Raw genomic sequence first — 17335 nt, forward strand, 5'->3', positions numbered from 1 at the left:
CAGTTTGGCGGGCAGCAACCTCCTTTGAAGAAGACCGCAGAGCCCACCTCACTGACAAAAGGCAAAGGAGGAAAAATCCAACACCCAACCCCAACCAACCAATTTTCCCCTGCAGCCGCTGCAATCGTGTCTGCCTGTCCCGCATCGGACTTGTCAGCCACAAACGAGCCTGCAGCTGACGTGGACTTTTACCCCCTCCATAAATCTTTGTCCGCGAAGCCAAGCCAAAGAAAGAAGAAGATTATAAAATATTGAATATAAAGACAGTTTCCTTAATTAAGATCAAAACCGAATGGGAGAATGATCTTATCCTTCTCAATTCCAGGCCTTATCAATAATTCTTCTCTCTGTGTTGGCATAGTTTGATTCAATTTAAAGTGGTACATAGAGTGCACTTTTCTAAAGTTAAACTCTCTCAAATTTATCCTGATATCAATCCATACTGTGATAAATGTAACATTTTTGAATGCTTTGGTCATGTCCCAAATTAGGAAAATTTTGGATAGATATTTTTAAAACCTTTTTGGATACCTTCAGGATCAATCGTAAACCATTTAGTTTCTCCAAGGATGAGAATATAAATTCAACATCAAGTCAAAGACAAGTTTGGCATTTTCTACATTGCTGGCCAGAAGAGAAATCCTGTTGAAATGGAAAGTTGATTTTCCATCTACCCACTTACAATGGTTACAGAACAACAAGTCCTTTTTGAGTCTAGAGAAAATTAGACATAATGCCAGGAAAATTAAGGTCATGTTTGCTAAGAAATGGGGTCCATTTACCACAATTTGATTAATTAAAGTACATGGTCAAGAATGTACTCGGTACTCCAAGCTGAAAGCCCAAAACAAGGGCTATACAGATTAAAGGAAAGATGGTAGTCAGACCTAGGCATTACAATTGATGAAAGATGTTGGTCAGACTGGTGAAAAGACAGTGCCGCAACAGTTATCAACTCTAGATACAGAGTTTATGGCCTCACACCATAAAAAATCCACAAAGCAAAACCAGAGGTGCCAGAAACGTGCTTCAGATGTGGAGTGGAGCAAAGAACCTGGTCCTGTGTAAAGGTAGCCCCATTACGGCAGGATATGACCAATATACTAACTAAAATAACAAAGGTAGCCTTCCCGCCGGATCCAATGTTATATCTACCAGGGAACCTTATGGACGTAGGCTACAAATAAACCAAATTCAATTCATATTTATATCTCTGGCTATAGCAAAGAAATACATAGCGATGACCTGGAAGTCCACCTCCCCTCTTCTCATCAGCAAATGGACTACTGAGATGCACAGCTGTATTCCCATGGGGAAATAAAAATCACATAAAACCTTAGGTGCCGACACAGCACCTTCGTTGGAATATGGCAGCCATATCTGGAGTGCACGGGAGCACGACTGTAACCGATTCCTGACAAAAATGGTTATAGAGAGTCACTAACAGATGGATTAAGAAAAGTGGCCACACAAGGGGATGGCCTCACCATCTCCATGGACACACACTGGAAGCACCCTCTCATTTCTTCTTTTTTCCTTTTCTTTTTCTCTTAACTCTCTTTCTTCATGTCATTTCTATCTTTTCCTTTCTCCCGGGGGGGGGAGGGAGGGGTAAGGAGAGGAATGGGGGTAAATTACTGGATGATATTGATATGCTCTGTAACAACCAATAATGTGATCTCCTGTTTAATAATGAAAAATCAAAATAAAATATTTTTAAAATATTAAGGTACTTGGATGTGGTAGACTGGTTTGCTTTGCTGGACCTCTGGAGGGTGCTGCTTGATTCCAAGGCTTCTAATAATATTAATTTGTAGTGGCAGCTACACTGCTAACGAAAGAACACACAACCAGACGGGTTGAGCTCAGTGAGCAGAACTGATTTATTGCAGGCTGCTGGGCTGGACTTGGCTGAGAACCGCACTGGGGGGCACTGATGTCACCCAGGCATCAAGTGGTCCCCCAGTGCAGGCTTCTGAGCCCTGTGCTGAGAAGAAGGGGAAACCCCCCCCCCGACGGCGCCATTTTGGCCGGCTGCCCTGCCGCGTGGATTACAAGCGGGGCCGGTTCACCTGCGCTGCCACAAATTCAACTTTGTTTAATAGGAGGGGTTGGAGCAACTGTGTTTTTTTTCCCTCTTTTTTGGGGGCAATAAATACTTATGGGTTTGATTGTACAATATAATCGATATTGTATTTGGTTCTTTAGAAACCTATTATGTATATGTTTTTGATTAAATTCAATAAAAATATTTTTAAAAAAATAGTTTATTTGTCCCCAGTGATCTCCGCTCTGCCTAGAGCATTCTCGAGTAGATTGTTGGACACCAGTCATCCTTTTGGGACATCACTGACTCACCTCATATGATCTTGGCAATATTGATGGCATCCTGCAAGCTTCCTTCCTCAATAAAAGCCACAAAATAATGAACAGAATGAGCAATCCATAATCCTGATTGATTGTTCCACTGTCTTGCTCAGGGATAGCAAGACCAGTTCCAGCAACAATCTTACTTCCCCTATGAAATCACACAACTCGATAGAAACTAAGGGTCAAATCTGTTAGCTTTCTTGTCCGTTTATTTCAATACAACACCAAGTGCTGCATTTTTCAATAGATGAAGCAGTTCAGAAAAGATTCATCAAATTGATACCTTAAACATGTGAAATTACTTAAGAGAAAAAATTGAATAGTCGGTGTATGGTGGAGTTTAGGAGCAGGTAACTTGATAAAAACACTAGATTCAGAAAGGTCTTGACAGCATCTTATTTATTAATCTTCCAGGAGTTGGGCACTGCTCACAATATCAGCATTTATTGTCCTTTGTCATTGAGAAGGAGGTGGTGAATTGCCAAAGTTCTATTGAATGTAATCCCACAGTGCTGGTGGGATCAAAAAGTGTCACTGTTTAAAATAAGAGGGCACAAGTTACAACAAAAAAGGCCTTTTTTTTTCCTTAAGAAGACAGAAACTCTTGAGGCATGAGATCCATGGAACCTTAGTTGTCCGGATAAAAAAAAATCGCTTGCGGATAGAAAGCAGAGAGTAGTAATGGAAGGAAAGTATTCTTCCTGGAGGTCAGTGACTAGTGGAGGATCTGTTCTGGGGCCCCTGTTCTTTGTGAATTTTATAAATGACCTTGATGAAGAGGCGGGAGGATGGGTTGATAAGTTTGTGGATGATACGAATGTTGGAGGAGTTGAATGGAGCTGAAGGTTGCCAAAGGATATAGACAGGATGCAGAGTTGGGTGGAGAAGTGGCAGATGGAGTTTAATCCAGATAAGTGTGAAGGTTGCCAAAGGATATAGACAGGATGCAGAGTTGGGTGGAGAAGTGGCAGATGGAGTTTAATGCAGATAAGTGTGAGATGATGCATTTTGGAAAGACAAATCAGAATGCCGATTACAGGATTAATGGTCGTTTACAACCCTCAACATTGCTGCACAGATTGATAAGATAATTAAGAAGACCTATGCAGTACTGGGCTTCATTAATAGGGGGATTGAGTTCAACAATAGAGAGAGGTATGTTGCAATTCTACAAATCTGGTGAAATCACAATATTGTGTTTAGTTCTGGTCACCTCATTACAGGAAGGATGTGGAAGCTATGGGGGAGGGTGCAGAGGTGATTTACCAGAATGTTACCTGGATTGGAAAATAAGTCTTATGAGGCAAGTTTGGCAGAGCTGGCACTTTTTTCCTTTAGACCATAAAAGGATGAGAGGGGACTTAATAGAGGTTTACAAGGTTATGAGAGGGCAGGAATAGCAAACCTCAGAGGACATGTGTAAAGTGAAGGGATGGAAATTTAGGGGAGAGATCAGGGGTAAGTTTTTTTACACAGAGTTGTGGGTGCCTGGAATGGCTTGTCAGGGATAGTGGCGGAGGCTGAAACATCAGTGGCATTTAAGAGATTCCTAGACAGACACATGGATGAAAGAAAAATAGAGGGTTACGTGGTAGAGAGGGTTTAGAATTGTTTTAAGGGTCAACACCACATCGAGGGCTGAAAGGCCTCTACTGAGCTGAGATCTTTGCTACTCTTTTCCTCAAAGGACAGTTGAAGCAGAGTTAGCTAGATTTTTGAAAATCAACATTGTAAAATTTTACAAGAGGTGAAAATGCAGAATTCAGATTACAATCTAATCAACCATAACCTTATTAAGTGACAGCCAGGGGAAGAGGTGGTAGTGTATTGATTGGACAGACAATGGGAGAGGTGGAGAGACAGGTAGAGGCTTGTTCCTGCTTTTTAAGTTCTATGTTCCTCCATTCCAGTCCTAGTTGTTTTATATCTTGAGATGACAAGCCAACGGAGGAAGTATTTTCCACTCTAATCGATTTGTTTGACATTAATTCTTTCAATTAAGATTCTTAGTGTTTAAATGAGATTAATTAATTTATTATTTTAACAGGTGCATTTCAACCTCGATTTTTAGTTCCCAAGTAATGATATGAAACACTATTAACGTAGTGTAACAAGATCCAAACTCCAGTCTCAGTATCACATTCAAGTTGTGCACCTTCAGTATATTAGCTTTTGATTTCTTACAATCCATCTGCACCTTTTTGGAAATGGAACTCTTCCCAGAATAGGTGTGTCAACTAGTGCAATGATGTCAAAACCTTAACACTAACCATTATCTTTTGATAGATGCCCTGTTTCATTTGAAATTTCAAAAATAAATCAGAAAATTATCAAAAAATCCCCATGTGTAAATTCCCCAACAGGACTACTATTTAGGGATGGGTTTCTTTAAAAATTCTTTCCATGATAACTAAGTTTATAATTTTTCAACAAAGTTAAGTAAAGTTATGGTTAAAATTTTAAAACTTTTGAGTAAAATGAAGAACTCTCCTTCATTAAATTAACAAGTTTGATGTATTTTTTAAATTCTCTTGCATTTGGTGAGATGTAAAACTGGTTTTGAGGAGCTGGATGGGTGAAGCAATGGGATATCCTTCAATCTCTGTGATGTGGGCATGAGTGAAGTATAACCAGAGATAAAGCCTTCGTCCCCAGCTGGTGATAACAAGGGCTTCACGTAAACCATTATCTTTGGTAAAATCTAAATTCCTCCAACATTTTGTCGCCAAAACCACTGTTAAACCCATTTTAAAATAATACCACTGTGCAAATACCACTTTTTATTTCTAGATTTGAAAGTTTATTTTAAAATCTAAAAATGTTTACATCTTTGCTTATTGCACTTTTCTTGCTATTTATCTGTTTTTTCATTGAATTGAAAGTAAATGGCAAACAATTATATTTCAGCAACATTTTTTTGTGAAGTGCCTTGGAATATAATGCTTCAAAACAGAAAACGAGAGCTCTTGCAAGCACCCCCTCCCCCTACCACCCCATGTCTCTGTGCTCCCAGTCTCTGAGGCTGAGGTGAACAGAATCTCCAGAAGAGTGATTCCTTGAAACGCATCCAGTCTGACCATGTCCTTAAAACCTATGCAAACCAATTGGCTGAAATTTTTGTGGACCTTTTCAACCTCTTGCTATGGCAGTCAGAGGTCCCCTACCTGCTTCAAAAGGACATCCATCATTCCAGTGCCTAAGAAGTAGACAGTGATATGTTCAATGATGATTGGCCAGTGGCACTAATGTCTACTGTGATTAAAGGCTTTGAAAGGTTGGTTATAGAGTGAATAAACTTTTAACTCAGGAAGGATCTGGGCCCACTTTATTTGCAGTGCAGATTGGCAACATCACTTCCCCCACACTATCAACACAGGGGCACCCCAAGGCTGCATGCTTAGTCCTCTACTCTAATCCTTGTACACCCATGACTGTGCAGCCAAGTTCAGCTCTAACTCGATCTACAAATTCTCTGACAACACTACCATTATTGGTCAAATAACTGGAAAGGATGAGTCACCATACAGGATGGAGATTGAGAATCTGGATGGGTGGTGCTAGAACAATCTTGCTCTCAACATCACCAGGACCAAGGAGTTGATAGTTGATTTTAGGAAGGAGAGTTCAAAGGACCACACACCTGTCTGATTTAATGGGAAAGAGGAAGAACCTTCAAGTTCCTGGGAGACCATATTTCAGAAGTCCTTTCCTGGAGCCAGTACATCAAAGTAAGGCATACTAGCTTTCTAAGGAGTCAGAGGAGGTTTGGCTTGTCATCAGATGGAAAGTATACTGACTGCATCACAGCTTGGTTTGGCAATATGTGCCCAGAAATATAGAAGGTAGCAAACATAGCCAGGCATATCACAGGATCCGTCAGTCCATCCATTGCAGATATCCATGTGAGGCGTTGCCTCAAGAAGGCAGCCAACATCATAAAGGACCCCATTACGCTGGTCACAACATCTTCTCACTGCTACCTTCAGAGAGGTGTGAGGTTTTAGTTCTTTGGGAAGAAAAACTAGGGTTGGACTTGCACAGTAAATGGTAGGGAACTGTAGTATACAAATACATAATTCCTTGAAAGTGGTGTCACAGGTTGATCAGGTCATAGTGGCTTTGAATCAAATATGTGCATAGGAGTTGAAATGTTACGGTGAAGTTGTATAAGATATTGGTGAGGTCAAATTTGGTGTATCATGCTCAGTTTCGGTCATCTACCTACAGGAAAGATATCAATAAGATTGAAAGAGTGTAGAGAAAATGTACAAAGATGTTGCCAGGACTTGAAGAGCTGTGTTATAGGGAAAGATTGAAAAAGTTTTACTTCATTCCCTGAAGTATCAAAGTAAGAGAAGATTTGATAGATGAATACAAAATTATGAACGGTAATAGGGTAAACACCTCAGTTGCCATTGAGCATGGATAAGGCCAGAATTTGGGGACATGGATGAAATGTTTAAGGGGGACTTCTTCACAGAGAGGATTGTGAAAGTGGAAGTAGTTCAACTTCAATATTTAAGAGATTAGATAGGATACATGGATCGGAGAGGTATAGTCTGAGTGCAGGTCAGTGAAACGAGGCAGAATAATAGTACAGCATGGTCTAGATGGGTTGAAGGGTCTATTTCTGTGTTGTGTTCTGTAGTTCTAAGCCTGAAAACCAGAATCCTCTAGGTTCAAGAACAGTTTCCTTCCAACAGACACTTAAGCTTCCCCTTGGTACACTAATCACAGACTGCTCTGCCAACACAAAACAACTGATGGCACCATCGTAAGTCGCTGTCAGGTCTCTACCTCTGTCTAATACTGTGACAGAATGATGCTATCAGTACTGCACCTTAGAGAGTTGTGCCTAGTCATACTGCACTCCCTAATTTTATAGTGACAGACCTATGCTTATCAATATCAAACCTCTACTATGTCCATTTCCTACCAATGTTCCACATTAACAGATCTTTGTTTGCCAATACTGTTTTAGAGTGCGATCGTGATTCAACTTGCTCAGTTGTTACACTGGCAAACCTGTGCCCACCAGTGCTGAAACGATAACCAGGTCAGTGACAGACCTACACATAACAAGTGGAAAAGAGAGCTAGTTCCCCTGGTGAACCACTCAGCTCCCTTTTGCCTCCTACCTACTCAGACCTAGGCATTTTTGTGCTCCAGTACTAATTTATTGAGGCTCAAAGTAGGAGCACCCTCACCTTCTCTCAGCAGGCATCACAACTGTTCAGATTCAATGTCAAATCCCCCAATTTGAATGACCTTTGTGCCAGAAATGGCCATCTCTGCTGGGTCAGATTTAAAAAAATGATCACAGCCTGACCTTCTTTAAGCTCTGCTCTTGTAACGTTTCTGTTTTTATTTGCACTCTCTAACTGCCCTTCGTCCTTCACTTCTGTTCATTTTCTCCCTCCCTCCAACTTCATCGCAACCACCTATTGACCTGACGACCTCGACAACTTATCCGCCGGGAAACCCCAGCCGCACCCTAACATTGTTATTTGTCCTCTCCTTTTCCCGTAAATTGTTTACTCACTTTCCCTGCTCCGATGAGGAATCTCAACTCGATTCCTCTTTCCACAAATACCACCTGACTCGCTTAAGTGTTTCCAAGTTACACCCCCGGGGTTTGAGCCGTCACCAATGACTACTTTGGAAATCTGATGAGGAATCCTGCACAGCAACTTGTCTGAGTAGCGACGACACTTGAGTTGCGTTTTACTTCAAAGATCCAGTTGTTGAAGGTTCCTTCCATTTACAGGTTAGTACTTTAAGGTCCTAATTTCAGGGAGGTGCATTTAATGTCCCGGCTAAATGTCCAGGTTGTGCTGTTAGACACTTCAGGACATCACGCGGAATTTTTGCATTTAACGTGAATTCTGCGGGAACTTCGAAAACGACCTTTGTTGACTTGTAGTAAACTCTCAACCCACGGACGACCCTGCCTGGGTTCCGACTAACTTCTGGCAATCGACAAACTTGGGGGGTTATTAGATGAAGCGAGGTTTTTTCCCCATTGACCCATTGAAAAGGTGTGTGCAGTTTAGGGTTTCCTCTGGAAATGTGTATTTGTTGCATGCTCGTGTCCTTAATAGTAAATTAATTTTTAAAGACCAGGTATTAAGTGCAGAAGATTGTTTTAAGTAATGCACCTCTTTAATAAGTAAGTAAGGTAAGTTTTTCCACGATACAAGCGTAAATAAAGCAACAATTTCGTTTCGCTTTTTGTTGGTTCTGGCCTGGTGGCTGTTTGACCGCGTCAAGGAGTTGCAAACAATGAAACCTATCTGCATTTTGATATAGATGAAATCTTGGTACAAAGTTGTAACACAACGACCACAACAACATCGTATGATTGTCAGTATCCATGCAAGAGTTAATATTTTAAAATGTAGATCATTTTGAAACTTTCGGTGACAATTTTTGATTTAGGGACGCAATTCAAATTGACATGTTCTAAAATTGCAACACCTCTGAGCAGTAAAACTCCGATAATGGTGAGCTCAGTAGCTTTTCTAGATTTTTATCAATACTTCAATACTCTCTCAGTTAACTATGTACGCATGTTGTACAGGGTAATGTTTCTCCAGTGAACCATGTAAACCATGCGAAAGAAAGCTGGGGCCTCATTGAGGTAGAAACATTCTGGTTTTTGAATAGTCATATGGCAGATTATCAGGGTTTTGCTGTCGATCTAGTGGACTTGAGGAAGCAATGATACAGGTGATCTGATAATACAAAGTTATTGCAAGTTGAAATATTCACTTCTCCAAATCTCATTCCAAGCATGTGTTTCTCTACCTCTGCATCTTGGCCCAATGCATTTCCTCCCCCTCTCCCCATTATACCAACAAAGTTCAAATATCACATTTATTGTCAGAGAGCATGCATAACATTGTTGATAATCTAAAAATGTTTTGCATTTTAAGGTAAAACATGGATCCATCAGACGCAGTGGAGAGTGATTCCATATCAGAGTACACTTACACAGATGATGACAACTTTGAGTTTAGGATCTTGATGGCCTACGCAAAAAGGACTTTACTGATGGATGAAACGTCAAAAAGTAAATTAGCAACACTCGAGATGTCTTCAGCTAAACGGAATAGCTTGGGTCCAAGTGATCACGCAAAGGTTAAACGAAAGGAATCCACAGTTATTCAGTCCAACAGGAGCAAGAAACATCCTGTTCACAGAGGTAAAAGGAAATTCAAATGGAAAAAATTAGTGCCAAGGTGTTTACGAACAGAAATGTCACGTGACGTGGCTCCGGCTGAAGAATGTGGAAAGAGTGAACACTCTGAGATGGACATGGGGTCCTTATGTGAATCACACCGTGGTAGGTGTGATAGTACAGATCTATCACCAATGTACATAGTGTATATAGTTACTGTATCTAGACTGTGCTTACAGCGATTGGCTGAGAGCTAAGCCACACCTATTGTTTGGGCCTTAAAGGGTTGTGTCCCTAGCCAGGTCGGATCATTCCGGACTGGTCGGCCACCTGTGAAGAGCTCCGATCTTTTGCTAATAAAAGCCTTGGTTTGGATCAACAAGTCTTTGGTTCTTTCGACGAGCTCTACAATTTTATTAGCAAAAGGAATTTTTTTTGAAAGGGATGGAGCGTTTAACTCGGCCAGAAAAACTTGATATCGACCCACAGTCAGCTACAGCCTTCAAAGCCTTTAACTTCTGGCTGCTGAACTTTGAAAACTTCCTGAGATTCATTCAGGTGGAGGAGGATAACCAGCGTCTAACAGCATTGCTGTCTATGGTGTCCTTGAGAGTCTACGAGAACATCCAGGATGAGACCACTTACACCGCAGCCATAAAGGTACTGAAAGGACTGTATGATCAACCGGTGAACAGAGTTCATGCCCGGCTCATGCTTGCGTCGAGGAAACAACAGCCCGGTGAGTCCAGCAGGGCATATTTACAAGTACTAAAGGCATTGGGCAAGGACTGTAACTGTGTGGACAAAACTGCTGCCGAGATCACTAGCGACCTCGTCCGGGATGCCTATGTGGCTGGGCTCCGATCGAACGAAGTGAGGCTGCGTTTGCTCGAACAAGGGGTAGAAAAACTAGAGGACGTGGCCCGGATTGCAATCACAATGGAGGATGCAGCCTTAAAGTCCACCGAGCTCTCTAGGGACTGGACCCCTCGTTCTGATGTGAGTAAAGTGCCCTTCTACCCTACCCCTGACGGCCTGTCGGCTGCTGCTACCCTGCCCCGTGCGAACCCGAAATGTTATTTCTGCGGGAGGAACAAGCACAGCAGATCCCAGTGCCCAGCAAGAAAAGCCAGGTGCCAGAAGTGCCTTAAAAAGGGCCACTTTGCTGCAGTCTGTAGGTCTAAAATGGCCGCCAGCAAACACAGTGCCTCGTGTGAAGCCCAACCGCCACTATCCCATTCAAACTCTTCTTCCCCAGAGCTCTCGTCCAATGAGAGCGAGGGCTCCCCTGCACGGCAACGCCTGACGTCACGGAGACGCCGAACCCGGAAGGGGCAACCCACCGTCGCAACCATGGTGATGGCCTGCCTCTCGCCCGCCGCTGCTGCCGCCGCCACAGTCACCCCCGGGGCCGACGCTACCGCCGCTGCTGCCGCCGCCACGGACACCCCCGGGGCCGACGCTACCGCCGCTGCTGCCGCCGCCACAGACACCCCCGGGGCCGACGCTACCGCCGCTGCTGCCGCCGCCACGGACACCCCCGGGGCCGACGCTACCGCTGCTGCCGCCGCCGCCACAGACACCCCCGGGGCCGACGCTACCGCCGCTGCTGCCGCCGCCACGGACACCTCCGGGGCCGACGCTACAGCCGCTGCTGCCGCCGCCACGGACACCCCCGGGGCCGACGCTACCGCCGCTGCTGCTGCCGCCACAGACACCCCCGCGGCCAACCAGGTGCTCACCCTAGCGTCCATCGCTGACGACCGCCAGGGCCCGACCACCGATCACGAGCAACTACAAACCCCACTACTTACCATTCACCCGCCACAACAGCACTTCCGGGAGGTTCTCCAACCTGCTCCTCGAGCGTTGACTACGTCATCCCGTTGCGTGACGTCATCCCGTTGCGTGACGTCATCCCGTTGCGTGACGTCATCCCGTTGCGTGACGTCATCGCGCAAAACTCGCCTGTCAACTGCTTCAATAACATTAAACCAGCAATGCTCTCATCCCCTCACCAGAGCAATGGAACTGATTAAAGTGCATGGACACTACACCAATTGCTTATTTGACTCTGGGTCAACTGACAGTTTTATCCAGCCAGATCTGGCCCTCCGTTGGGGACTTGACATTATCCCCACTACCCAGAGGATCTCATTAGCGACGAGGTCGCACTCGACTGGGATAAAGGGGTATTGCATCGCCACGCTGGAAGTACAGGGCGTGACGGTCACCCACTTTAAATTATTCGTCCTTCCCCAATTGTGCGCCCCAGTGTTGCTGGGATTAGACTTCCAGTGTCAGTTCCAAACGGTGTCCCTACACTTTGGGGGACCCCACGCCCCCCTCTCGGTCTGCCATCGCCATCGCCCCACTCCCGAAGCACCCGAGCAACCCGCCCCCGTGCCCCGGGGCCAATCCTGCGGCCTTTCCACACTCCGGATTGCCCCGCCAGCACTCTTCGCAAACCTCACCCCTGGCTGGAAGCCTGTGGCCACCAAAAGTCGGCAATATAGTTACGAAAACAGGCAATTCATTAGGAGTGAGGTGCGTAGATTGCTGGATGAGGGCATCATCGAACCCAGTTCAAGCCCCTGGAGAGCCCAGGTGGTGGTTGTCAAGAATGGGGAAAAACTACGGATGGTGGTCGACTACAGCCAGACCATTAACCGCTTCACACTCCTGGATGCGTACCCCCTGCCACGCATCACGGATGTGGTGAACCAGATCGCCCAGTACCGCATTTTCTCCACTATTGACCTACGTTCGGCCTACCACCAGCTCCCGATCCGCTGCGAGGACCGACCATTCACGGCCTTTGAAGCGAATGGGCGGCTATATCAATTTCTCAGGGTACCATTCGGGGTCACAAATGGTGTCGCGGTCTTCCAGCGGGAAATGGACAGGATGGTGGACCAGAACGGGCTAACCGCTACCTTCCCGTATCTGGACAATATCACCATCTGCGGCCACGACATGCAGGACCATGACGCCAACCTAGACAAATTTCTTCAAACTGCCCGTCAGCTAAACCTGACTTACAATTTGGACAAGTGTGTTTTCCGGACCACACGACTCGCTATTCTAGGTTGTGTGGTGGAAAACGGGATAGTCATGCCAGATCCTGACCGCATGCGTCCCTTAATGGACTTACCCCCCCCACATACCCAGAAAGCTCTCAAACGCTGCCTGGGCCTTTTCTCTTATTACGCACAATGGGTTCCAAACTACGCCGACAAGGCACGTCCTCTTATCAAGACCACCTCTTTTCCCCTCTCGACCGAAGCCACAGCGGCTTTCGATCGAATCAAATCTGACATCGCTGCTGCGACGCTGCACGCGATCGATGAGTCTGTCCCGTTTCAAGTCGAGAGCGATGCATCCGACTTCGCCCTGGCAGCCACCTTGAACCAGGCCGGTCGGCCTGTAGCCTTCTTCTCCAGAACCCTCCAGGGTCCGGAGAGTAGACACTCCTCGATCGAGAAGGAGGCCCAGGCCATAGTTGAAGCGGTACGTCGTTGGAGACATTACCTCGCTGGGAGGCGCTTTACACTGTTGACTGATCAACGCGCGGTCTCCTTCATGTTCAGCAACACCCAGCGTGGTAAGATAAAAAACGACAAAATCGCCAGATGGAGAATCGAACTCTCCACCTTTAACTATGACATCCTGTACCGGCCTGGTAAGCTCAACGACCCGCCTGACGCGCTCTCCAGGGGGACGTGCGCCAGCATACAGATGGACAGACTACGGAAACTCCATGAGGCGCTCTGTCATCCAGGGGTCACTAGGTTTGCTCACTTTGTCAAGGCGCGCAACTTACCCTACACAATTGAGGAGATCCGCTCCATGACCCGAGCCTGTTCGGTGTGCGCCGAATGCAAGCCCCACTTCTTCCGTCCGGATAACTCCCACGTCATCAAAGCCACCCGCCCCTTCGAGCGTCTTAGCGTAGACTTTAAGGGACCCCTACCGTCGACCAACCGTAATACCTACATCCTTACGGCCATCGACGAATACTCCCGCTTCCCATTCGCTGTGGCCTGCCCAGACACCACTGCCACCTCAGTGATACAGGCCCTTCACAGTATTTTCACCATCTTCGGGTACCCCAATTCCATCCACAGTGATAGGGGGTCCTCATTCATGAGTTCAGAGCTGCAACAGTACCTTCTGGAGTGTGGCATTGCTTCAAGCAGGACCACGAGCTATAACCCACGCGGTAATGGCCAGGTCGAGAGGGAGAATGCCACCATATGGAGAGCGGTTACACTGGCTCTCCGGTCTAAAGGTCTCCCCACCTCTCACTGGCAGGAGGTTCTCACTAGTGCCTTACACTCCATCCGCTCCCTCCTATGTACTGCAACAAATGCCACCCCCCACGAAAGGATGTTCCTTTTCCCGAGGAAATCCGAATCGGGAACCACTGTACCGGCATGGCTCACCGTCCCTGGCCCCGTCCTTTTGCGACGCCACGTCCGGCACTCAAAGAATGACCCCTTGGTCGACCGAGTGACTCTACTCCACGCGAACCCACATTACGCATACGTGGAGTTCCCAGACGGGCGGGAGGACACTGTTTCGGTGCGGGACCTAGCTCAGGACGCGGTAGACCCAGCAAACCCCCCAACTCCTTATGCTCCAGGCCCCGTGCCGCAACAGAAGGACCAACAGCACCCCAATGACTCGGGCCACCCTGCCGACAAAACGACTGGGGAATTGAGCGACGGAGCAGTCGCACCCGATGAGCCCGCTGGTGACACCACTCCAGCGACCCCAATCCCGGCACCACGGCGGTCACGCCGGATGGTCAGACCCCCTGACCGCTACAGTCCTTGACCTACCCCTTCCTTTTCATTCTCTCCCTCGTTTTTGTTTTTTTTTTTCCCCGGGTCAATTCTCCAAGAAGGGGTGAATGTGATAGTACAGATCTATCACCAATGTACATAGTGTATATAGTTACTGTATCTAGACTGTGCTTACAGCGATTGGCTGAGAGCTAAGCCACACCTATTGTTTGGGCCTTAAAGGGTTGTGTCCCTAGCCAGGTCGGATCATTCCGGACTGGTCGGCCACCTGTGAAGAGCTCCGGTCTTTTGCTAATAAAAGCCTTGGTTTGGATCAACAAGTCTTTGGTTCTTTCGACGAGCTCTACAGTAGGTATTTAGTTACTTGATGGTAAGTGGTGTATTAAGAGAGGAAGTGAAAGAAGTATAGACACCATTGTTCTCAAAGGTGAATTGAAGAAGATTATTTTTTATTCACAGCCTTATCACTGAATTGGTCAGTGATTTCCCATCTTTCACTTTAGTCTTAACCCCTTTCCAGCTCACTTACATCAGGTTCGTAATTATTCAGCAAAGTTTACATGTCTCAATTCTGATTATGAAATGAATATGGAGTTTTAAAATCTGTCTGGTACAGTTAATGAGAGAAAATGCACTAACTGAATGTGTTGCTTATCAATGTATTATCTGCCTGGTTTCAATTGTATATCACCCCATGATTCAAACCTCTTATTTATCAATGAAACATGATGGTCGGTGGGGCCCCAGCAGATTTGAGGTGCACCGCTGGGAATATTTTCTATAGATTGTGCTGCACTTCGGTGCGAAGCATTGATGTCCCTCATATTCCCAAGGGAAAGATTTTTTTAAAAATCACTTGTTGGGTGGACTCCAAAAAGTTTATGGATTATTGAAAAGCCTAAACTGATTTAATAAATCTCAGCCAGTTTGAATGTTACTGAATTAGTGAGAAGTAATTGGAAGAGTGCTTGCATTCTATCTGATTGTTCCATGCTGGATGTGTCTTTGTCCTTTGTGTTTGTATTGTGGAAACCAGAATAAAACTGGCCTGGCAATTTCAGACAGTTGCTCATGAGAAATAGTATTTAGGTCAATAATAAATAGTGGCAGGTGATTAAAGGAGCATATATATTGCCATGGGATTGTAAACTCCATACAAGGGGAAAGGCATTGTACTGATTGGGCAGATAACACAAAAACTGTAACCTATGTCACATTTGTTGATCTAACCAAAGTGTTTGATACTGTTGGAAGAGACGGCCAAAGCTTGGTTGCACCCCCACCCCCCTGTCTAAGCAACATCATCTGAAGGTATGGAAGGCCATATCATTATGTGTGGTGATTTGTCAGACCCATTTCCTGACAGCAATGGTGTAAAATAGGGTTGTGCTTTGGCTCCTACTCTGATGGGCTATATGTTGCTGCTGTTCTTCAGAATGCCACATCAGATCTGAAGTTAGGGGTCTTCCTACAACTGAGGGCTGATGAGGGTGGGGGAAGGGTGGGGGGTGGGGCTCCTCAATCTCTTGAGTGTGAGAACAAAAACAAAAGTCAGAGATATTGTGGTGCATGAGCTACAGTTTGGTGATGACTGTGCACTGGCTGTTCCACTGACTGTGCACTGGCTGTCCACTCTCTGGGAGACTTCTAGGAGGTTATCAGTTGCTTTGCCAGTGCTGCCAAGAGCTTTGTTTGGATTGACAATCAGCCTGAAAAAGATGTTGGCTTTGTCACTAGCTCAAGCTGCGAAGAACCAACTGTCCTCATCGATGACACTCGTCTCAATGCTGCCAACATGTTTTGCAACCTGGCAGCCCAGTAACATCCTCAACTTCTCTAGATGTACAGATTGAGTCAAGAACCAAGAAGGTCTGCTTTGCTTTTGGTTGGCTGAAAGGTCAGGTTTGGTCATAGGACATCAGTTTGGCCACAAAATGCAAGGTGTACAGAGCCATTGTCATATCAGCCGTACTATATGGATGTGAGATGTGGTGCCCATATCTTGTGCCATCTTGACCAACTGCAGCAATGTCATCTACATTCTCTGATGAAGATCACCTGGTGAAATAAGGTCTCAAATGCTGAGGTATTTTCTCAAGCTGGAATGCCAGCAGTTTCAACCTTGGTGATGTCAGTCCAATTGCGCCAGGCAGGATATGTCAGTGTATGGCCAATTGTCCAGTGGTACCCAAAACCGAGGTACCCAAAAAAGATGTTCTGCACAAGAGCCTCAAGAAAGCTAACATTGTCCCTTCAACATGGGAGGTTCTGGCTCAAGATTGCTCATAATGGAGGAACACCATCAGAAAAGGTGTGGACGCTGCTGAGAACAAGCTCAAAGGCAACAGAGGAAGGGCACAGGAAGCACCACAACAGCTTCTCCCTCCAGGCCTCACCTGTCAAGTACGTAGCAAACAATGTCTGTCGAGTACAGCCACTCCAGGACTCGCATATCAAGCCCCATAAACTGACTGAAACTTCAGGTTCAAGTATTGATGAAAGATCTTAATTTAGTAGATATTTGGAGACGTCTTAATACGACAGAGAAAGATTTCTCCTTTTATTCATCTAGTTATTTTTTCCGAGGATGATTCATTAGATATCTGTTATGATAGTGTAACTAGATTGATAAATGCACGTTATGCAATGATTAATTATAATTTTCTACATCAATTATACTTAACACCTGAAAATTTAAAAAGTATGGTTTTCATGAATCAGATTTGTGTTTTAGATGTGGTAATTCTGTTGGAACTTTTTTTTTCATGCTGTCTGGTCATGTGTGTGTGTGTGTGTGTGTGTGTGTGTGTGTGTGTGTGTGTGTGTGTGTGTGTATATATATATATGTATGTGTGTATATATATCTATATACAATCTTTTTGGAAAAAAATTCAATTGTTTTCAGAATACCTGTATAAGATTAAAATACCTTTAGATCCGACAGTATTTTTATTGGGCAGTTTGCAACCTCTGAAAG

General features: G+C 45.2%; 2 protein-coding genes across 4 annotated transcripts in view; one reads left to right on the top strand and one right to left on the bottom strand.

The window, feature by feature from the left end:
• The window catches only part of bcl2l13 (BCL2 like 13), a 79352-nt gene extending 69978 nt beyond the window's left edge, over positions 1–9374 (top strand). Inside the window, exon 6 of the mRNA XM_069903724.1 lies at positions 9306–9374. Coding sequence (XP_069759825.1) covers positions 9306–9341 — 36 coding nt within the window. The 3' untranslated portion in view covers positions 9342–9374. The remainder of the gene's footprint in view (positions 1–9305) is intronic.
• The window catches only part of LOC138746033 (BH3-interacting domain death agonist-like), a 37715-nt gene extending 26150 nt beyond the window's left edge, over positions 1–11565 (bottom strand). Inside the window, exons 1-2 of one of the 3 annotated variants that reach the window (XM_069903731.1) lie at positions 11365–11565; positions 9364–9562 (exon numbers count right to left, since the gene is read on the bottom strand). The gene's annotated coding sequence lies outside the window, so the exon portion shown is untranslated. Of the gene's footprint in view, positions 1–9363; positions 9563–11292; positions 11337–11364 lie in introns of those variants that run through there. The other 2 variants (XM_069903733.1, XM_069903732.1) reach the window with 2 other exon arrangements.
• Positions 11566–17335: the final 5770 nt, after the last annotated feature.

This window comes from Narcine bancroftii, chromosome 11, assembly GCF_036971445.1.
Source record: "Narcine bancroftii isolate sNarBan1 chromosome 11, sNarBan1.hap1, whole genome shotgun sequence".
NCBI lineage: Eukaryota > Metazoa > Chordata > Chondrichthyes > Torpediniformes > Narcinidae > Narcine > Narcine bancroftii.